This window comes from Callorhinus ursinus, unplaced genomic scaffold (assembly GCF_003265705.2).
Source record: "Callorhinus ursinus isolate GAN/ISIS: 27379988/994484 unplaced genomic scaffold, GSC_fseal_2.0 scaffold65, whole genome shotgun sequence".
Lineage (NCBI taxonomy): Eukaryota > Metazoa > Chordata > Mammalia > Carnivora > Otariidae > Callorhinus > Callorhinus ursinus.
The window spans coordinates 4,647,912-4,670,956 of NW_027397127.1; the positions used below are offsets into that span (position 1 = coordinate 4,647,912).

General features: G+C 38.9%; 1 protein-coding gene across 3 annotated transcripts in view; it reads left to right on the forward strand.

The window, feature by feature from the left end:
- AMMECR1 (AMMECR nuclear protein 1) overlaps positions 1–23,045 on the forward strand; it is a 111,064-nt gene that overhangs the window by 44,814 nt on the left and 43,205 nt on the right. For all 3 annotated transcript variants that reach the window (XM_025853668.2, XM_025853669.2, XM_073885777.1), the window contains exon 2: positions 6,484–6,594. In XM_025853668.2, coding sequence (XP_025709453.1) covers positions 6,484–6,594 — 111 coding nt within the window. The remainder of the gene's footprint in view (positions 1–6,483; positions 6,595–23,045) is intronic.

Consider the following 23,045-nt stretch of genomic DNA (forward strand, 5'->3'; position numbering starts at 1 on the left):
TTTGCAGATATTTGTGGTCTTCTCTACTAACCCATGCTGTCTGAGCAGTGTCTCCTTATTTTCCTGAGCCCCATGGGATACTGGCTATTTACAAAAGTTGGAGGGAAAAAGTAAGGCTGTAATGGTGATGTAATGTATTAATGTATTTTCCTTATCTGCAGTAAAGGATCGGTGTGGATGAGAAAGTGTAAAATGTATGGGAACTTTACCTTCTCCCTGCCCCCCCCATTTACCACTTCCTATTGTTTTCCTTTCGGGGGTTCTTTAATTTGAATTTCAGATTACCTGGAAGAGTTAAGCCTCATTCACCCATTAATGATTCATTCACTCATTTAAGAGCCTCATTAAGTAATATGAATTAAACAGTCAGATCAATACCTAGCTAAATAGTTGATAACAGATGGTAAATGGAAATTTTCATTTGGCGGGAATTTTGATTGGACAGAAATTTGTGGCTTTTAGATCACTTGAGTCTGATGAAAGCTGGCTAGACAACAGGGGGAAAAAATGAAAGAAGAGGGTTGAGAGGGAGTCAGAAAGGATGTTGGGAGGCCATTGAAGATAAAATAGTAGGTTTTGCTATGGGCCTCTAATGGGAATAGTATAGAAGCTTGTAAACTTGGTTTAGTGTGTCTAGGTTGATCCAGCATTTCTAGTTTGTCCTGGTATCTTCTCAGCTGATCTTTCTCTCCCTTCCTGGGAGGAGAATGAGATTTGTGTATTCATAAGAATTTCCTATTCTCTGGTATCTTAGAAGACATCTAGCTTTGCTACTCACAATTTTTTTTTCCCTATACTGGGGGAAAAATGACATTAGTAGTAAGAAGATTTGGAGAACTAGCCAGGTTTTATCACTAACCAGTGAGGTGACTGCAGTTGGTTTCCCTGGGTCACTTTTGGTTTTTCACCTGTAAAATGAAGAAATAGATACTCTCTTAAAATGTCCTTCATCTAACAATCTTAGACAATTATATAAACCGTGAACGATGTGCTAAAACTCTCATTAGGGGTTTGCTATGGACTGAATTGTGGCCCCACAAAATGAATATGTTGAAACCTTAACCTCCACCGTGATGGTATTTGGAGATAGGGCCTATAATGAGATAATTAAGGTTACTTGAGGCCATAAGGGTGGGTCCCTGATCCAATAGGATTTGTGTTTTTGTAAGAAGAGCCGCTAGAGTTGTGTGCATGTGGGCTCATTCTCTTTCTGAACGCTCAGAGAAAAGGCCAAGTGAGTACCAAACAGTCACCTACAAGCCAGAAAGAGCTCTCACCAGAAACAGAACCCTGCTGGACCCTTGATCTTGTGCTTTCCAGTCTCCAGAACCGTGAGAAAATATATTTCTGTTGTTTAAGCCACCTGGACTGTGGTATTTTGTTATGGCAGCCCAAGTAGACTAATACAGGATTTAACTGCATTGAGTACATTTTTTACAAATTGAATCTGTAGTTTATGTGATCTGTAAATGAGGTAGGTAACTTCTTTGTGTTGAAACACGAAGCAAAGTGTTTTAACCTGGCAGTGGAAGGAAGACTCCACCATATCTGTTTTTCCCTGAGCTCCTAGGTCCTGGGGAATTACGGTATTGAGTTGGATGTTATGAGTAATTTAGTTGGATCACTGTGCTAAGTAACAGAAGGACCTGAGCATAGTTGAGAAGCAATCATGATTTGATGGCAAAGGGAAAGAACCATGCTAGGTAGCTTTCCCATATCTATGTGTAATATTAATAGCCTTGTTGAACACCCATTTATAGTAATTAGCATTATATTGGTAGGGATGGATATCATCTTGTTAATGTCACCCCCTACAAATCTCATTCTAGAGAAGAGCAAATTGCCAGAGTGGGGGCTTGCAAATGTCTAAGGCTATTTTTTTTTAAATCTGTTTCTGCCACGGTATGGAGGGGAGATAGGGTTTATGGTAAAATATTGTATGCCTCTCCCACAAATATATGTCTAGTCTGTTCTGGTCTGCATCAATAGTCTCAAAAGAGGGACATAGGAAGTGGCACTGCAACTTGGACTGGGGTATATCCTGTTCAGATTGACATTGCTTTTCTGTACTTTTGCTAATCCCACGCAACTACCTTTCCCTGAGAGCTAGTACTATTGACCTGATGGTATTGGCTGCCAGTTGGCAGAGAGGATTCACCTAGATTAGGTGGTTACTTCCTGTTCCTGTCTACAGACTTGGAAAAATGGAGAGAGTTTACTTGCCTCCAAAGGTTTCTCAGAACGTAGTGGTACAAAATGTTCACAAGTAGGAAAATTCCTTAAAAAGCTATGTCTGGTTACTCTCAAATAAACATTTCCATTAATATTTCATTTCATTTTGAGCCCCTTTCTAGCTTGTAGTATTTTTTTTTTCAGCGTATGTAGGTGGCTTCAAACCATATGGTAAAAGTATTTTCCAAAAACCTTCAATCTTTGTCTTACTATGAACTATTTTCCTTAGTTCCTTGTCACTAAGCAGCTCCTCTCAACAGGCTCAAATCCCTTTTTCTACTTTGATCCATCTCTGATTACGTTGATGTCATACATCCTTTCGGGAACTCATACATGTTTTAATAATACATTTAAGAATAAAATTGCCTATTTCTTCCCTCCGTGCATTGGGAAAAGAAAAATTTTTGTTGCTATTTTTAGGTAATACGTATTGAATGTTCCCATAGTCATTGCCCTGTACAAAGTAGTTATCACACACAAGATACAATCTCTTGTGCTCAGTGACGTTTATTCTCTTTCAGTGTACTTTAAAATGCTTCATTCCCAAGTTCTTTCCCCCATGAAATGTTGCTTGTAGGTATTTTGTTTTTTAAAATTCCATATATATGTTCTTTTAAAAAATTTTAAAGTACTATATTTTTTAAAGATTTTATTTATTTATTTGACAGAGAGAGACACAGCAAGAGAGGGAACACAAGCAAGGGGGAGTGGGAGAGGGAGAAGCAGGCTTCCCGTGGAGCAGGGAGCCCGATGCAGGGCTCGATCCCAGGACCCTGAGATCATGACCTGAGCCGAAGGCAGATACTTAACGACTGAGCCACCCAGGTGCCCCAATTTTAAATTATTTTGTTGAAAAATAACCAACATACAATATTGTATTAGTTTCAGGTATACAGCATAGTAATTCAGTATTTATATACATTATGACAATTAAGTCTAGTTACCATCTGTCACCATACAAAGTTGTTACAATATTATTGACTACATTCCCTGCACTGTACATAGCATAGCCTTGTACCTCTTAATCCCCTTCAGTGACTTGGTTCACCCCCCCTTCACCTCCCTCCCCTCTAGCAACTATCCTTAGTTCTCTGTATCTATGAGTCTGTGTTTTGTTTGAACACATACGTGTTCTTTATAAAGTACACTGGATGAGCGTTTGTAAATGAGAAATTAGAGCCCCAGATTGTGAAGGCAGAGTTGTATTCTGTCTCTTAAAAGTCTGATTTCTTCCATCTTCAGGCATCTGTCCGAAACACAGTGGGGTTGTCAAGTAGCAATCTCTCCCATCTTTGCCACAGATACTTCCCCGCCACACCAACCCCCAAAGTGGGTGTTGCCTGGGGCAGGTAAGGAACAGGGGGAGGGCAGACAACTCTGCATCTGCTTTACCTGTTATGAGGGCTCTTAAGGACAAATATTCAACAGTGCCTAAAATTCATAGAATGTTAAATCTGCAAGAGACCACAGCAAGTTATCAAGATTATCACACTACTTTCTGTTACATCTCTAAGCCCTTGCTTATTATGGAGTACCTTTTCTCCCAGGCTACCTGGCAAATTGCAGTTTATCCTCTAGCACCCTACCCCTCGAATTCATCATCCCTTCATCAGCGATAGCATGGCATTATAAGAAACTGTATATAATTTTCCCTACTATGTGTTCTTAATGCCCTCCAACATATTCCCTAATATAGTGGTTAATTTGTATTCATTTTCTGTTTACCCTACACGTTTTGAATGTTTGGTTGAATAGATAGGATTATGGTAAGAACGATGTGCATATATATTTTAGTGGGATAAAGAAGATAATTGAAGGTAAAGCACTTTTAAATGACGTTCATCTCTAGGGTTTTTGATAGGAAACAAATTCACTCACACTTGTAGGTTTCTCAGTCAAGTCATTGAGGAAGAGAATATACAACTTCGTTCTGTTACATGGAGAAGCCATCATGGTATTTTAAAGACATGTTTGTATATATGTTACAGTGTGATTCACTTTGTTCTGAATCTGCCAAGGGACGTGTTATGGAGACATGATTTGTATAGGTGTCGTTATGGGAGAAGATTGGTATCTTACTGTCCACATAATGGTTGCTGATGTTGACTGTACCAAATTACAAAGTGAAAAATAAAGAGGTGAAATTCATCGTTAAATATAGTGTGTGGAGTGCGGGTGGCTTAGTCAGTTAAACGTCTGCCTTCTACTCAGGTCATGATCTCAGGGTCCTGGGATCGAGTACAGCGTCGGGCTCCCTGCTCAGCTGGAAAGCTGCTTCTCCCCCTGCCTGCCATTCCCCCTGCTTGTGTGCACGCTTTCTCTGTCAAATGAATTAAAAAACTCTTAAAAAAATAAAGATAGTGTGTGGAGTTTAGGTAGTAGTATTCATATGAGTTATGTGTCTAATTCTTGTCTTCCTGATAATTCTTAGTCAAAAGCAATTAGAGAAATGCTCTAAGTGGAGCATCAGGATCTTGTCTCAAGTTATAAGGTGTTTAGGTACATGTGACGTCAAAAGCAGAAAACCTGGAATTTTTCTTTTGCTTTTTATCTTCGTACCTTTTTTTTTTTTTTTTTAAAGATTTTATTTATTTATTTGAGAGAGAGAGAGAATGAGAGATAGAAAGCACGAGAGGGAAGAGGGTCAGAGGGAGAAGCAGACTCCCTGCTGAGCAGGAAGCCCGATGCGGGACTCGATCCGGGGATTCCAGGATCATGACCTGAGCCGAAGGCAGTGGCTTAACCAACTGAGCCACCCAGGCGCCCTCTTCGTACCTTTAATGTAGGTCATCCAACACTTGAATACTAACATCGACAATCATTTGGCCTTATGGTCATTTTTCTCAATGCCTCTGAGAATTTGGTTCTTGGAAGAAGGTAATTCTTAGCACTGCTCCTGGTTTGTATACGTTATTTATTTTGGGACCTGTCTGCCATTGTGGCTGCCTGTCAGAACTCGGCATTATTTAAATGTTTGAGATGGGTGATTGAAGTACTTGAACAGGATCTTCTCACCCAACTGCTGGTGACTGACTAGAGAGTACTTTAAATACAGAATGTGTTCTCCAACTCAACAGCATATTATTAGAAATACATGACATATGGTATGTCCCCCTAACATTTAAATTTTTAGAAAGCAGAAATTTACTATATCATACCCATTATACTGTGAATACTCACATTAACATGAACCACCCCCAACTGTAGGGTATTTATCTTTTTTACACAATGTGCTAAAATGTGTAAATTAATTTATTTCATATAAACTTACATATAAAGTTGCTTCTAACTGGAATTGTTTCTAGACTCAGCCATTAATTGGGGCTGTCACTGGTTTGCTGCCAGATCCACAAATCTACTATATTAAACTTCATTTAAAACTACACAACTTTCTTGATGCCATCGTATTTAATGCTTGAGAGATTGTATTTGTTGGCCATACTTTTATCTAAAAATTAAAATAATTTTTCTGGTTGCAGAGTCTTATTTTGTTAATGTTTGCTCTTGCCCTTTACCTCTCCAAACCCTACTCAGTTTTCTAGGCCAAGCTGAAGAGAATCAGACTCGATGAAATTTTCTTCTATCCCTGTAGCTTCATTCATGGCATTTCGGACATAGTTTATAGCACTCATTTTCTTTTGCCTGTGTGAGTTAGTTGTGAAAATGCCTGCCTTCTGTACTGGCTCCTGGAGAGCTGTGACGATATTTTAGGCAACCTTGTATTTCCCATAACCTTTCACAGTACTTTGCCCTGAGATATTCAGTGTTTGTTGAAATTTTGGGTTTTTTTGTTTGTTTGTTTTGTTTTGGTGTTTGGTTTTTCTAAACTAGACTTAATGAATCAATCAGTAACTTGAGGTTTAAATGAGGACTCGAGCAGTCAGCCATTCTGGTTAAGGCTTTGTCCAGGTTGATGTTCCGATTTCATTATGTATTAACTGTGGGACTACCTCATCTGTAAAATAGGAATGTTGGTAATAGCATTACTCAGCCTCTTAGAGTGGCTGATGAGGATTAATATAGGTAATTTGTTTAAAACATTTATCATGCTGCCTCACATATAGGATACACTCAGTCATTCCAGCTATAATTGTTGTTAAATGCAGTCCGTTGGGCTAGATCCAGCCCTTTGGGGGCCTGTCATGTGGTCTTTATATCTCAGGCATCTAACCCTGCATATAATAAATATTCAGTAAATAACTTGCTTGAGTTGAATTGATTGATTGACCCTATTTTTATCTTCCGTTACAGCCCACTGTTTGTAACATGGAAGATCGGTCGAGACAAAAGATTGCGTGGATGCATAGGTACTTTTTCTGCCATGAACTTGCATTCAGGACTCAGGGAGTACACACTTACCAGGTGAAGACCAATTTTTGTTACCTCTGCTTCTACATTAAAAAAAACACAAACTTATGAAACTTGAATCTGCTACTTTAACATTCTTGACTCCTTTCACATCAGATTTTTCCTTCTCTTCAGCCATTTGCCTTATGTCTGGTAAAATGTTATTGCTACATATTATCATAATATAAAATATTGTGGTTACGTGTATTCTGCCATAGATGTTTTAAAGTGTCTTCCTTCAAAGGCCAGCTTATTTTGTGTAACTTGAAAATCAGTGCCCAAATGTCAATGGCTTACCAAAATGTATTATTTCCATAGAAACACTGTGTCTTCTCTGTTAGGCTTTTTAAGAATTGTTGATGTCTGTGTCATCTTACACGTGTTGCTACACTTTTATGCACTTTTGCAGTGAAGGGGAGAACCTTGGAAGAAAGGGACGCCACAGCCTGGCAGTGTAATCATTCACATTCACACTTTACCCAGAATTAATTGTAGCTTACTTATTTTGTTTCCTCTAAAACAAGGACAAAGTAATGAATGCCTCATTGCAGTTGTTAAGACTTTGTTTTTAATTTCCGAACTCACAAAAAGCTATCGAGCATGCCATCTGATTTTTTGTTTTTGGTTCAAGTTTAGATTTCTAGCAAATTATGTTCCAAAGTTATTTCAAAAGAAGAAAATTCCTTAAATAATAAGTTATTAGTAAAGGAATTTCCTGTTTTTGTTCATATTTCAGGGTGATTATCTGTTACAGTTTCTATAGTTGTAATATGCACAAGTATCTGTCCAACAAGAAATTGGTCCCTGCTGACTATTGGTAATTGGGGCACGTTGCTTAACCTCCAATAGATAAAGTAGTAATTACAGGATTTTGTTCTATATACTTAATATGGATGTTAGGGAGGTGTTAAGGGAATGAAATAATACTCAGTCACTACTTTGCTTCTGGATTAACATTGCAAATATTCATTATTTTATTTTAAGATTGCATAAATGCGGCTCGTGGTACCAGTTAATAAAATGCTGGTAACTGAGTTTAGTATTCTTATATTTGAAGGTGCAGCTCACGGCTACAGGGTTTTCTTAGCTTACAGTGAAGCCTGGAAAGAAAAGCAAAAGCTTGAAGGGTCACCTTCATTTTTTATATTTGCACAGGGTTTAGAATTGAGTGTTTGGATTTGATTAAGAACATATAGGCAGTAAAGGGGTCAAAACACATACCTGGAAATGACTTGAACTTCCTAAAGATAGTGTAAAGGCTAGTCTACGCAAGTTAGATTTTTTTTTCCTGACATGAAATACCATGGACTCATTTTGGGACTTCAGCAAATTCTGCCAGTGACTACCTTTTTGGGACAGGTGCATATGAAATTGCTCTTTTAATAGCTAATCAAAGGCAATTTATGACACATTTCCTATAATACGTTGTTATGAGGAACCCTGGTTCCTTGGTTATTGCTTGGAAAAAAAAGGATTCTATGGCCAAATAAATTTGGGGAACACTGGTTAAGCAAATTTAAACAGCTGTGCTCACTGCAGAACTTCTCAGAACCTGTTATGTTAATAGTGTTGTGAATCTCTAAGAGTGAGATCTAGAATGCAGTGTTTCCCAAACTTCAACTCTTCTGACCACAGAACCCTTTCTTTTTAAAGATTTTTTATTTATTTATTTGACAGAGAGAGAGAGAGCACAAGCAGGGGCGCGTCAGGCAGAGAGAGAAGGAGAGGGAGAAGCAGGTTCCCTGCTGGGCAGAGAGCCTGATGTGGGGCTGGATCCCAGATCCCCAGGAGCCTGGGATCATGACCTGAGCCGAAGGCAGCTGCTGAACTGACAGAACCACCCAGGCACCCCAGAACCTTTTTAACCTACCACCCCATTCATTGTCTTAGGCCATTAGTATCCCAAGGAACACATTTTCAGAAATATAAGTCTGCCATAAAATTTCCATCTTTCTTTATAGTTGGGGAGTATAAGTGGTTAGTGCAGAAATCCTTTGTACTTTCTAATGAAATTGTGGCAGAAATTCCAGTATCAAATGTTATATACTTTAGAAATCCTTAGTGGTAGTGCCTGTAGTAGCAGTTGGGTTTTGTTTAAAGAAAATATGAAATTCTTTTTTGCTTTCACTGATAAGAAGGGATGAAAATATTCAACTTTTCCACACTTGGAGATCTGTCTTCTAGGGGTATTACCAGAGGAATTATAGTGTGTTTTTCTGACAATAATGTGATTCTGAATGAATCAGTCAAATAGCTCAGCTTAGAAATTTGCCGACATTTGTATACGTGGTTACCCTCATTGTAGTCTATAGCTCTTCCTATTTATTTTTCACCTTTTTTCTCATGTTTTTATACAACTTCCTGAAATAGTGTATAACACACTAGATACGTGTGTGTGTGTGTGTGTGTGTGTATGTATACACATGTACATACCCGGTCTTTTCATTTCTGTTTGGCCTGATTCCTTTTGCTTACATGACAATAAGAATGAAGTTATTTGGAAGTGATGAACAAAAGAAAACACGTCTTAAAATATACAATTGCTCTTTTTTTCTAGATTCGTCTTAGAGTTAAAACTGTGGGGTCAACTTCAGAAAAGTTGCAACATAATGCCTTTCAGTCCAATAGAGGGGCACTTACCATTTCTACAAAACTGCTGTTGATTGTGTTATTATTAATAGCTGCCCTTTTTTAAATCTTGCTACATGTTGATACTGCAGAGGAGCTTTATATGCATGCTACTCAAAACTCTTAGGTATCAATACCACATTTTAAAAATGAGGAAACCAAGGTTTACAGAATTTAAATAATTTATCCCCTCACACATCTAGTAAGCGGTAGAACCAAGATTCAAACCTAGGGCATCTGACTGCAAAGTCCAAGCTCTTAACTGAGACATTTAAGATAAGACAAAATCAATTTTTCTGAGAAATTATGTTTTGCAGCTTTGTCTTGAAAATAATGAAAGAGATACTACAAATTCTGTAAATCATGGGTCAGTAATTTGTCACAATTGAAATTTTGGAACATTATTTTAAATTCCAGAAAATCCACAGATGGGATTATAAGAAGTATATAATACAGGGTTGTATAGACCAGTCAGAAGAAAACTGACTTGGATTAATACTGAAGAAAGGGACAGTGTTTATTACAAAAATATACTTTGGTATGATAAGAAATTGTATTCTCTGGCACACGTAAATAATGGACTAGACCTTGAGAAGAACACAATTTTTTTAAATGTGACAGTTGGGGATTCTTGGAGTTGGTTCTTCAATCTTAAAAACCCATAAATCACAAAATTTACAAATGGAGTCAAATGAGAACAAAAAAGTAAACTGTGAAATTGAAGACTCACCAGGTAGAGAGGTCTTTTTAAAACAATTAGAATATCTGGTTTTTCACTGTCTTCATCTGTGACTAGCTAGACTGTTGTTTTCAGAATATTACTCAGATATATCCTTGTTTATTGTGAAATATACATAACATGAAATTTACCATTTTAACCAATTTTAAGTGTGCAGTTTTGTACATTGATGTGCAACCATCACCACCATTCACATCCAAAACATGTTCATCTTTCCCAACTGAAACTCTGTACCCACTAAACACTAACTCCCCATTGCTGCCCTCCCACCCCCTGGCAACCATCATTCTACTTGCTGTCTCTGAACATGACTCTTTTACATACCTCATATAAGTGAAATCATACGGTATTTGTCCTTTTGTGATAGTCTTATTTGGTCTAGCATATTATCTTCAAGGTTTACCCATGTGGTAGCATGTGTTAGAATATCCTTCCCTGGGAGTAAGTCGGAGCGGGAGACGAACCATGAGAGACGATGGACTCCGAGAAACAAACTGAGGGTTCTAGAGGGGAGGCGGGTGGGGGGATGGGTTAGCCTGGTGATGGGTATTAAAGAGGGCACGTTCTGCGTGGAGCACTGGGTGTTATGCACAAACAATGAATCATGGAACACTACATCAAAAACTAATGATGTAATGTATGGTGATTAACATAACAATAACAAAATAAAAAATAAAAAAAAGAATATCCTTCCCTTTTAAAAGGCTGAGTAATATTTCATTATATGTATCTACCACATTTTGTTTATCCATTCATCTGTCTGTGGACATTTGGGTGACTTCAACCTCTTGGCTATTGTAAATAATGCTGCTGTGAACATGGGCATACAATTACCCGGTTGAGTAGCCTCCCCCTTTTTTTTTTCACTATTTAAAAGCTAACCATTTTATACAAGACAATGATCCAGTTTGTTTATGGTCCCTTAATCTCTAAAACCTAAATCTAAAAAGTGACCAGGTCCTTTTTAAATGAAATGCCTATCGTAGATTACGTTTTTATTTATAAACATGCAGTTTTAAAATTCAGACACTTGTCATAGTCAAGTTTTATGTTCTCCTAATTGAAACTTTGATTTTAGGCTGAACTAAAACCTTATAAATAGGCTGACTTCCTCCCACTTGTAAAAATGCATAATTTCTATGTCTATAGCAGAAAGACTTTGTGAGAATTATAACGTGGAACTATGAAAGGACTATTCCTTCCTTGTCCTTGGAGACTCTGGGTAAAAGCAGGAAAGATTAGAGCAAATAAGAAGCAGGGTGGAGCGCTCAGAATTACTGATAGAAGTTTATCCATGGTGACATGTTCAAGTTCACAAATGACTATATTTATTAGTGGTCAGAGCTTCCAAGTAGAAATATTCTTTGTCCCATTGAAGAACAATGTCTAGTATTTGTCAAGCTCCTTGCATTTATGGCTGTTACATGTTAGAAAGCCGAGGCAAACTTATTTCCTTTCTCTTAGTACTTAGAGTATATACTTCTATAGGAAGAGAATCACGACTCACATAGATGAACACAGACGTCTCAGACAAAGAAGATTCCTTAAAATTTTGGTCATTAAGGTGCCTGGCAAAGTGTAGATCTGATTCTTTATGTAAATTCAAGTTGGTAATTCTTCTAAAACATATAAATGAATAATAGAGGTGTTCTTATTTTGTAAAACAAATGTGGTCTGTCATCAAGCTTAAAAGACTTTCTTTTCTTCTCATTTACTTTGTTGGACTTACACCTCTCAGCAGTGAAATAATTATGCAGGTGCGTGGGCAGTGTCTGGAGCTTGATTCTGAGCTATGCCACTTTGTTGCATTACTTAATTCTGAAAAATTAGCAATGGAAGTTTGTTCCTTTCTAAGGAACAGAGGGACCACATTAAAGGTGATGTGTTTTGTTTTGGAGTTTGTTTTGTGTGAGTGAGGGGTGTCACCGTGTGTGTGTGTGTGTGTGTGTGTGTGTGTGTGTGTGTGTGTGTGAGAGAGAGAGAGAGAGAGAGAGAGAGAGAGAGAGAGAGAGAGAAAACGATTGTTTCCCTGTTATAAATGTTCATTTTCTATTAGGATTTTTGAGCTATTAGAAATAGCTGACAGACCTACTTTATTCCTTTCAAAGGCCCTGGCTAGATTGGGTTCTTCTGGGTGACTAGCTTTGTTGTGAACCAAATTTGCTTTTATATTTAGTATTATAATCTGTCATTTTTCTAAGGCAGTATGAGGCTAAAACCATTGTAAGCAGCATAATTATATTTTTCCCTCTCAGAGTGGACTATTTTGTGATCATTGTTATTCTTGATTATTTTAGGTAACTGGACTTGGCTCATTGAGAATAATTGGTTTAAACAAGCCCCCCTCCACTCCTCATTTAATATTAGTACTCATGGTAGCATCACCCAGATCGATTTTTCTCATGAAAAAAAGCTGTACATGAGTCACTTCTAAGTACACTATTGTCATAGAGGCTCATTCTGGAGGTGCTCAGGCCAGACTATTTTTGGCAAGAGTCCACCGCAAGACTCCTGGCTAAAATGTACTTTTTGGAGAAATAAATTAGATGTATCAAAAACAATATGCAAAATTAATTAGCTTAATTTACAGTCTACATTTTGTTGCCTTTTTACAAAAGGCGCATTGGCCTGACTTCTAAAACTTGTACGTAATTTGTTAGTTTCAGTGTCTAAGTTACCAAATGAGAAATTGTTTCTCAGATCACATTACGCATTTAATTTAAGGTGTAGTTTGGAACCTAGATCGTTATATACCCTCTACTCAAAATTATTCATAAGGTAGCATGACTAAATATAATCTGTGGAAATCTGGAAGCCTCTTCTTAGCCAGTAGTTTAATGCACTCTTTCACTGTTCCATGGTTGTGCTAAATATACAGAGATGTGACCAAAAAATGGCCAGCAGAATGTGGAAGGAGAAACTAAAGAGTAAGACCATTCCCAGTGTGGGTAGTGGCTCCTGAATTAGAACTATCTGGATTCACAAAGCACCTACTACCACAGAAATTAAGTGTAGTGAGTATGTCAGACTCCAGTTCCTTATCACATCTTTCAGATCTTCAGATCTCTAGTAGGAATCCCTGTGTTCAGCTTGAAGGGCCACAGGCACAATGCCTTTGAGTAGAAAAGCAGAAAAGGCCATCTGTAAAAAGGTGAAGGTGCAAGAGAAGCTGAAAATGGTCTTTTGCAATGTCAGAGCTCTGGGTTCTTGCATTTCATAAGAAGAGGGTAAACTACAAGAAATTGACCCTATTCTTACATCTATAAGCTTTATTGCTTTGCCCCTGGGAGGCTGCTATTTCTCCTTTAATCATGTTTAAACAGTTCATCCTGCAAATCCGGTCTAAATTTTGCCTTAGGAGTTTATAATATAGTAGGAGAGGTAAGTTATATAAATAATTATGGTCCTAGATAGAAAGTGATTTTTGATAAAGAGTCAGAAGTGGCACTGGATGAACAGATACTCTACATCTGTAATAAAAGTAGAACTGTTTATATAAACTGTTTATATAAAAAAGTAGAACTATTTAAAGCAATTTATGAAATTATTTCATTTGGCCCATCCCTTGTCCACTTTGAGTAAAAGCAAAACACTTCATACCATTTTTTGGTTTGTTTTTATTCTATATGGACAAAAAGTCCCGGATTCCAGGGATGTGTATCAATTGTTAATATCAAAGCACCACATACAAGGTATTGCATTTTTTCAGAGATTAATAACACATATTTTGAAGGGAAAAATGAACTTACTATGGAAAAAATTAAAACCTCAGAAATAGAGCACTTTTAAAAGAGAGTGTGTGCACACACACAGTTCACCAAAGAGCAACTAGATCCAGTTGGGTTATAGCCCTGATGCTTGGCAAATGAAGAAAATGAAAAGTTAATAGTTTAGATTCTATTTCTCTCTTGTCCCATGAAAATGAATTCATGTTTTGTTTCAGTACAGTAAATTGATATCTACCTCCTTTCCTGAGAATCATTGCTTGAGATATTCTTCATTTTTTTCAGATGAAAGACTGAAGTGGTGAAGATAAATTAGAACACAAATATTGTATGAAATCATTATTATATTAGGTGTGGTCTAAAATCTACTGAGGCATTTAACAATATATTTACTTTTGTCCGAATATTTACAAAATAAATATTGAGTCTACTTATAAGTATCTAAAGTATTTGAATTGTGAGAACCTGAATGAACGAGAGAAGAGATTTGTATCCTAGTGGCCTGGAAGAATGAGGTGCTTACACCAATAAATTCTCAAGGTGATGATTTCCATCTCGAGTAGCATACAAATAATATGTTACCATTTCTAGGGGACAATGTTGCTAGTAACTTGAGTACTTTAAAATAATTGCATGTTGAGGCATTGTGCAGCAAATAATACTCAATTTTTAGTTCCTATTTTATAAGCATGAGAAAATACTTTTTCAAAGATTTCCTTAAAAGGCAAAGAAACAAAGCCCTCTTCCATATTCCTTGCCCTTTGCTCGAACTTTAAACTACCTCAGATTTGGATATCCAAAATAGTAGCCTTTGGGAAACTTTCCTTTTCATCATTGATAACAATTTTGTGTTCTTTAAAGGCTAACCACTTATTGTTAGCCCTCTATCTCGTGTCATAGATACATTTGTTGTAGAAACAACTTCCAGATTTTTTTTTTTACATTCTCTCACTTTTTAAATAAAGAACAAATATTCAATATAAAAGTCTTGTCCTAAAGAGCTACCTTATCTGGGCTGCTTCTTTACAAAAGAAATTTAAGAACCCATACTATATAATAAAATAGGCATGGACAAATGGTAACTTTTTAAAAAGTTCTATTGGAACAAGAGTTTCATGATGCGAAATCGTATTTAATACATTCTATTGAGAATGAAGCTCTAATTATTAGTATCAACTTTGCATTTTCCACATGTTTAAAATTTAAAAGTGAAGAAAATGCAGTAGAGTCATGCAAGAATAGATTTACGATTTGTCTCATGTTCAGAAAGCTCATTTTTATTTGTACTTTTTACCTCAGCTCACAAAATTATCTTGTAAATAAATATATTGTAACTATAGGCTTCATCATTCAAATTAGATCAGCATATTATCCCCATTTTTAACCCTCATTTTTATTTTTTATTTATTTATTTGACAGAGCAACAGCAAGAGAGAGCGAGCACAAGCAGGGGGAGTGGGAGAGGGAGAAGCAGGCTCCCCGCTGAGCAGGGAGCCCGATGTGGGGCTCGATCCCAGGACCTTGGGACCATGACCTGAGCCAAAGGCAGACGCTTAACAACTAAGCCACCCAGGCGCCCCTCATTTTTAAATTTATATGTTGATATGCCAACTTTTGTGTCCTTTCTAGTGGTGACAGAAGAGATTAGAAGAAGCCATAAAAATAAATTCGTCAGAAGCTTTAATTAAAGGGATTGCCCAGAACTCAACTTCCTGTTGCTATACCCAGCTACTTTCAGAACTGCTTTATATGGTCCACAAAGCTAACTTAAAAGGTCCCAACTATTGCTACTTCCCTGAGGATAGGAGGAAAGAGAGTCTCTTTTAAATTCCTCAGGCTGCTGGGTGATGTATGGAAGTGTTGAATCACTCTCTTATTGTACACCTGAAACTAATATAACACTAGGTTAACTATACTGGAATTAAAAGAAGAACTTAAAAAAAAAAATAACTTCTTCAGGTTCCTTTAAACCGAAGCCATTCTTCTAAGATGACCTTCTGTTGCTCCCTAGCTAAGGGGGGTTGATTTGCTTACCTAGGTTGGGAGAAGTCTGCTACGCCTTGGAAATAAGCGGAGCAGTTGTTGCATATAAGAGCAGTAAATAACCACATGCGGTGGCTGGTTAGACTTACACTGCTAATGAGGTTGTGAGTTCAATCCCCATTTGGGCCAGCTTTGTTTAGCTGAACACAGACTGCACCCACTTACAAGGGGGCTCAGACAAGAGCATGTGGATAACTCCGTACCACACCCAAAACTTCAGCCTCGTCTCGGCAATAGGAAACATGCTACATTTGGAATACCCGACACTGAGCTTTCTCCCAAATAGTTAATTCTACCCCAGTAGCCACAGTGGGCATGAACACAACCCTTGGCATGACTGAATTCTCCTCAGTTACTGTTAATCCTTATGCCTGAGACAAGAAGTCCCCCTCTGTCTCTGTCTTGCCTAGAGTAAAAACCAAAGTCGTTCCAAAAGCTCTATTTCAATTAGAGTGAAGTTAATGCCTTACTAGTGTCATCACCCTCTGTCTGCCCCTGCCTCTCCCCCATCTCCTGTTCTCATCCTTCTCGGGTTTTTTTTTAAGATTTTATTTATTTATTTGAAAGAGAGAGAAAGAGCATGAGTGGGGGAGGGGCAGAGGGTGAGGGAGAAGCAGACTCCCCACTGAGCAGGGAGCCTGATGTGGGGCTCGATCCCAGGAACCCTGGATCATTACCTGAGCTGAAGGCAGACGCTTAAGCGACTGAGCCACCCAGGCGCCCCTACTCCCATCCTTCTTAAGAAGCACGGCCTTTAAGGACCTACCCTCACACTCCAGCCATGCAGTTATTCACCACTTTCCAAATTACACGTCTTTCATGTCTCTCTGGCTTTGAACTTTTTTTTCCTCTGCCAACCATCTCTACCCAGTCAACTCCTACCCATCCTTCAAGATGCAACTTGCTCATTACTTCTTCTATGAAATTTCCTTGACACTCCCACAGGAAAGTTGGTCAGTCTCTGTGTTCACTCAGCACTTCGTTCAGGCCTCTGTGATAACACTTGACACACTGGTTTGTAATGATTAACCTTACACGTTTGTCTCCCCCTTTTGAAATTGTCCTCAGCAGTAGTTTACCAAGCCACAGCAAGGCAAATAAATAGAAAACAGTCTCATCACTTCATAGCAACTTGATCCCGATGACCATTTCTGCTCTTTTCCTTTCTGTCTGCTTCTGTCAGCTTACATTCTGTCACCTTTCCCTGCTGCCACTGTACTTGAGCTATTAGAAGTTTCTGATTCTGACTGGTAGTGAGAGGGATAGTTTAAGGCCAGTTGGAGTTAGACTGATCCAGGGGACAGGGGTCCTTATCTGGAACACTTTTGAAAGCAAGTTAACATAAGGTTGATCTCTTGGGATAGGTTCTAGAAGTGACTGAAGAAGCACAGGCTTGAAGGAATCCTTACAAGCCATCTAGTCCAGCCTTTATCAGCTACTTGTATCTCTCTTAAAATCTCCTAAGAAATGGGCATCTAGCTTCTCTCTGAATATCTCCATTGACTTGGAACTCACTACTAGTTAAGTAAACCATTTCCTTTTCAAACACCTCTAAACCCAGTGCCCCAACTCCAGTTGCCACATCACTTTAGTTGAAGCGCCAGAAGTCAAAGATTGCCTGTATTTAGCACTTTATTCTTTATAGAAAGCCACACTAACCAGCAGTGGTTAAACTTACCCTCTGAGTAATGTCTGAGCCTTTAGAAGTTGGGGAGTGGTAAGATACATAGCTTTACAACTGACTCCCATCCACCCACCCATAACAATTTTAACTGCCCCCCCTATTATTGAAACCTTTGAAGCTGCTGCCGCCACAGCTTCTCCCACTGCCTACATTAGACTTCTGGAATTGGCTGGGCCAGAGATTCCATAGATTCCAAGATAGAACAGGTACTAGATCTTTTAGTAGTGCCCAACAATCCCTAGTACAAAGTTGGAACTAGAGTTAGAACACAGGTCTTCTGACATTGCCTGGGACTGTCACCACAATTTTCACCACAGAAGGCCTCTATAAAAGTAGGAAAATATATTTATATTTGTTTCATGTTAAGAAGCACACCGTTCCAAGGCACCCTGAAATAGAACAATCATTTTGTAACAAAGTCTCAACACCCAAGTTATCTGCCTTGTGTCAAGTTTTTGGCATATTTCCATAAGAGCTGTTCAACCAAAACTATAGGAGTGACAATCTGTGAGACAAGCCCGAAGCAAAACCCAAAGCAAATATATACACGTACACACATATACACACAGATAAGGATGTATGACGTTTATTCTTAGATTTCCCTTTTCCTCAAACATGGCTTCCAACATACTACTAGTTAAATTTCCTAATCACAGCAATCACTAATAACTTCTCTTTGTGTGTTTGTCTTGGACCCATCCGAAGTATTTTATGTAAGTTACCTCATTTCATCTTGCCAATTATATGTGATGTTGACGGTATTTCACTTATATTACAGCTAGTGTAAAACAGGACTTAGGTTAAGTCACTTGCTGAATCACAGTTAATACGTGACTGTACCTGAATTTGAACCTGATTCTATCTGGCTCTGAAGTCTGTGTTCGCAGCCACTGTGTATACTGCTCTCTCCTCCAGTGACATCGCTCCCTCTTCTGTGAAAGCTTCTAACAGCTATTTGTTCTCCTAACTCAACCAGCATCCCTTGGTCTCCATTCACAGGAAAAACACACACACACACACTGAGTAACTCTTCTCTTCGTGCAGGGACTCGGTTACTCAACTCAGTAGTCCCAAATCCCTCACACCCGCAGTCCCTAAGTTCCAATCTTTACTCAACTTCTCCTGGATCCTCTTTCCTTTTAGAATGCTGCGGCACTCCGTCTCCCTCATATGCCCTTTTTTTTTTTTTCACAGCTATGCCCTTGGTCCAGGTTGGTGTTCTGAACCCCCTCAGTCCCCTCAGAACGGATCATCTCCTCAGGGACACCCCTCCCCCCAAGCTTTGAATTGCTTTGTGCCACATCTGCATCTCATCCCAGCAATTTACATGGGATACAAGTTCAGCCTTCAGGTTTTTATTTGGGTACAAGCCGCCGAAATCTACTCTGACTTTTGCAAGGGCTTAGGCATGGCTTCCCCATAAAGGGTCTGTAGATAATAAGCCCCAGCTCCGCTCTTCTCTACACCTGGTGAAAAGGGGAGGCATTTCAGGGGTAAGAAGTTAGTGCGTTCCTTAGAAATTATAATTAAGGAAACAGATTCCAAATTTCCAAGTAATTTAGATCAAATTTATTGCTTTAGTTTTCATTTTTGCAAGCTGACGTTCCTTGGGGCAACTTACCATAAAACAAGAAACAGCTATATAAACGGAGGACAAATATATCCATGACTGACATGTTTCTCGTAGAGATGAAAAAGGAATTTTAAGAAGGCACTAGATGTATTTGGACATGGATTATGTCTGTTGCACCATGCTTACATTTCTTAAAATCAGAAGGTTTTTTTTTAAATAAAAATAAAAAACTATCCGGATTGTCCCTCTTTCCGATTGCATTTGGGATTTGGGGATCTGAGTATTTGAAAAGCAAGAGAGATTTTTTAAATGTATTTTTTAAAATTGTATACAGGTCTTTTATATGCACATTATCTTTTTCAACTTTGAGGTAAACAGTAATGAAAAGTAGAACCTTGGGCATTGTATATTGTTTTTGCCCTCGATCCATTTTAAAACTTCTTTATCTGAAACAAATAGCACATCATCAAAAGTCTGTTTTCAGGATAGAGGCATTTCCAAGTCTGACGGGAAAATACCTTTCCATTTTTTTCTAATTCATATTCTGCCTGTTAATTATTATAAAATGAATGGCAGCGTTGCTGGATACATTGTCCATACCTCATGTCTCCTAATAGGATTTCCAAGAATGTTGCCAGCACATGAAGTTGTCATTTCACATATTCAAGCCCCACATACCAGAGACTCATCGTGGCAACAGGGCAAATTAATGATGCCGTGAAAGAGAAACTAGCAAACGGCTAGAGATGCCTGCCCAGGAGTCAGTCACATTTGGAGTCTCTGGGATGTCAGAGAGACTAACCGATGCACCCCAGCGTCATTTGTAGGCTTGTGTCAGAGGCCAGAGAGGTGAGAGGAAAGGGTGACGAGGCCCGGGAGAGCAGACATTCTGCCAACTCGTCAAATGTCAGGGTTGATCGCCGCCGTTCTGTCTCTTGCCTAAGGTGTATCCCATTATAAGTTCGAGACTGAGAAAACCTTCCAGAAAGAACATTTTAGATTTCCCAGGCAAATAATTTAGTAAATGCTCATGGCTCTCCAGTGTCACACAGCAGTGTTCTTCCCTTTCCCAAAGGATCAGCCCAGGGTTTTCCCCAAGCCCCCCATTGTTCCTGCTTCTTCCTTTGTGTGCTCATTACATATGGCTGGTACCTCTGTTACAGCACTTTATTTACCTTGCCTTGCAGCGTGCTTAATTCTGCACGTGATTCTCTCCCTTACTTAGGCTAGTAGTCCCTTAAGGACCTGAGCTAAATTTTTCACACCTTTGCATCCCTTAAGTAGCTGTGGGTGATTAGGCATTGATCAAAATAAATGTTTGAATAAGAGAGTGAGGTCCCTTAGTATACCACCGTACTTGTGTACTAGGGGGGTAAGGTAATTCAAGTATTAGGAGCCACGGCCTATGGAAGGGAAGGGAGAAATGAAGGTAACAGATCTCTGGACAGGTAAATCATAGGAAAATAACATTAACTTGCAGAAGCGATTTACTTTCATTTGGAGGAACCTAGACATAACCTAAGGTGAGACATATCTGTATTGTTTTCTATTTATAATTTTAGATCAAGGAACTTTTTGCTGTATAACTGCATCAGCTATCATCTGACAAAGGATGGGAACACTTCATTCTTATGAGAGGTTTTAGGTAGACAAAATGTTTAAGATATTCTAGTTGTAGCTGTTAAGGTCTGCTACCAAAAAAATGGGGACGCCTGGGTGGCTCAGTTGGTTGAGTGACTGCCTTCGGCTCAGGTCATGATCCCAGGGTCCCGGGATCGAGTCCCGCATCGGGCTCCCTGCTCAGTGGGGAGCCTGCTTCTCCCTCTGCCTGCTTTGTCTGCCTCTCCCCCTGCTTGTGCTCTCTCTCTCTCTCTCTCTCTCTCTCTCTCTCTCTCTCTCTCTCTCACAAATAAATAAATAAAATCTTCAAAAAAAATGAAACCATGAGATGTTTAAAATATGGTCCCACAGGGGTGCCTGGGTGGTTCAGTCAGGTGAGCGTTCGATTCTTGGTTTTGGCTCAGGTCGTGATCTCAGAGTAGTGGAATCGAGCCCCTTGTTGGGCTCCCCAGTCCCTCTGCCCCTTCCCCTTCTCTCTCTCGCTGTCTCTCTCTCTCTCTCTCTCTGAAGTTGATAAATAAAACTTTTTTTAAAAAAGTGCTCCCACAGAAAAACTTATACATGCTCATTCTACAGATGAGATTAAGGAGAACCAGTAAGCCTAAGATCCCGTGTATTACTTGTAGCGCACAGTTGCAGCTTACAAGCATCTGGTGCCATAAGGCTGTTTATTGGAATTGTTTCAAGGACACTTTATTCACAGTGTACTGGTGTCCACGTATTTCTTTCTTTCTTTCTTTCTTTCTTTCTTTCTTTCTTTCTTTCTTTCTTTCTTTCTTTCCTTCTTTCCTTCTTTCCTTCTTTCCTTCTTTCCTTCTTTCCTTCTTTCCTTCTTTTCTATCTTTCTATCTTTCTATCTTTCTATCTTTCTATCTTTCTATCTTTCTATCTTTCTATCATCTTTCTATCTTTCTATCTTTCTATCTTTCTTTCTTCTTTCTCTTTCTCTCTCTCTCTCTTTTTTTTTCTCCTTATAAGAGAGAGATGGCCATTTCTGTGAAGTTTTATAGCTCCTAGTCTTAAAAAGGTCGGGTGAGTGGGTGATGGTTTGTTAGAAATGAAATGAAATGTGATGGCTGAACAACTTGGGTGAGGGGGGCCAGAGTTTCAGGTAAGCAATCCCTGATCATGTCTTCACGTTGTGCCATTTATTAATATCTAGTGAATTATCCTTAATGATTCTGTTAATGAAACCATGTAGAGAGGCTGTATTTGACATAGAAATAAAACTTAAATTCAACAAACAAAACAGGACCTCACCCCCTTTCCCCGGGGAAGAATCTTTGGGCTGGGGATGGTGATGACGTTTGGGATCATTATATTTAGCAAGTTTGAAAAAGGCCTTTTGAGGGGCGCCTGGGTGGCTCAGTCAGTGAAGCGTCTGCCTTCAGCTCAGGTCATGATCCCCGGGTCCTGCCATGGAGCCCTGTGTCCTGTCAGGCTCCCTGCTCCGCGGGGAGTCTGCTTCTCCCTCTGCCCCTCCCCCCCACTCGTGCTCGCACGCGCCCGTGCGCACGCTTCTCTCTCTCTCAAATAATAAACTCCTTTTTTTAAAAAAAAAAGTCCTTTTGAGAGATGCGGCCTCTATCTTGTCCTCAGTTATCAACTGTGGGAATATTCGCTTCTGAATAGATCCCACCCTATTCTGAGCCTGACTTTCCTTGTGTTTCCCCAGGCCATACATACTATGCGATGACTGTGTAATGAGTAAACCCTTTGGGGATTAAGCAGCCTAGTCAATATAATAAAGCTCAGTTGCGGCGGGCGGGGTGGGGGGCGGCGCGGCAGGGGAGAAGTGCTGTTGATATGCGTTTGATAGGAATGTGTTAATTTCCACCAAACATCTGGTTTCAAACAAAAGTTGTGAATGTAGGACATCTGAGGGGGTTAGAGAAGGAGAAGGGATTTACTGTGCTTAACAATTGCCAGTGGTTAGGCCACTTCCAAGTTGTGATTTTGTCAGACTTGGAAATTAAGTGGGATCAAATCTACTCGGCCCTTCAGTGGGAGAAGATCCAGATCCAGCTGCAGCAGGATGCAGTTACTAATTGAGAACTAAAGCTCTACCCAGTGTCTCCTAGCTAGTTTTCATTAATATGCTTAATATTGCCCTTTTTATATTCCGGGTTAAAAAAAAAAAAGACTGTCTTTGTGGTTTATTGGCTGAACTTGTTCAGCTGAATCTACTGTAAAAGGGCTTTCTTCATGGCCATTATTTTACTACAGATTTCAGTGTTCTTGCTGTTCTACTTCTTTTCTTAATAAGGTAATTCAAACTTAGAATAGTTACTGTAGTTTCAAAGCTTGATTGAAAGATGCATTCAGTATTTTCTCTAAATAAGCAGCAATTATAACAACACAGCTGTAGTTAAAGATAGAATTTATTATAAATCCTGACAGTTGTGCTTCTCAATTACATCAGGCTGAAATAAGGTCTGTTCAGTTGAATTCTAC